A 357-nucleotide genomic window follows, 5' to 3' on the forward strand; every position below is an offset into this window, starting at 1 on the left:
CCCTGTGCCGTTGCCAAGACCCACAACGCCCGGATGGGGCCCGAGGGACCCCTTCGGTGACCTGGCCACTGCCGGAGTCCACCCTGCTCTCACCGGCGGATGCTCGGGGACAGGGAAGTCTGCCGGCGGAAGCCGGGCTGGCGCTCAGAGCCATCGCATCCCTTCGAGCGGGGCTCCTGCAGGCTCTTGCTCTTTCGGTAGATGGGGACCTTGGAGTGCTGGAAGGCAGAGCAGGGTGTTAGGAACGGGATGGGGGGGTCCCCTGGGGACAGCAGCCCCCCAGCAGGGGATGGACACAGCTCCCCATTGCTCACCTCCTTGCGGGCGCCGTCTTCCTCTGCCTCCCGGGGGGGGATG

General features: G+C 68.6%; 1 protein-coding gene across 1 annotated transcript in view; it reads right to left on the minus strand.

Moving 5' to 3' along the window:
• Window positions 1–357, minus strand: part of LOC104158469 (inactive rhomboid protein 2-like) — a 4,890-nt gene that overhangs the window by 4,330 nt on the left and 203 nt on the right. The window contains exons 2-3 of the mRNA XM_009696133.1: window positions 315–355; window positions 94–218 (exon numbers count right to left, since the gene is read on the minus strand). Coding sequence (XP_009694435.1) covers window positions 94–218; window positions 315–355 — 166 coding nt within the window. The remainder of the gene's footprint in view (window positions 1–93; window positions 219–314; window positions 356–357) is intronic.

The sequence above is a fragment of the Cariama cristata genome, unplaced genomic scaffold (assembly GCF_000690535.1).
Source record: "Cariama cristata isolate BGI_N322 unplaced genomic scaffold, ASM69053v1 scaffold21892, whole genome shotgun sequence".
NCBI lineage: Eukaryota > Metazoa > Chordata > Aves > Cariamiformes > Cariamidae > Cariama > Cariama cristata.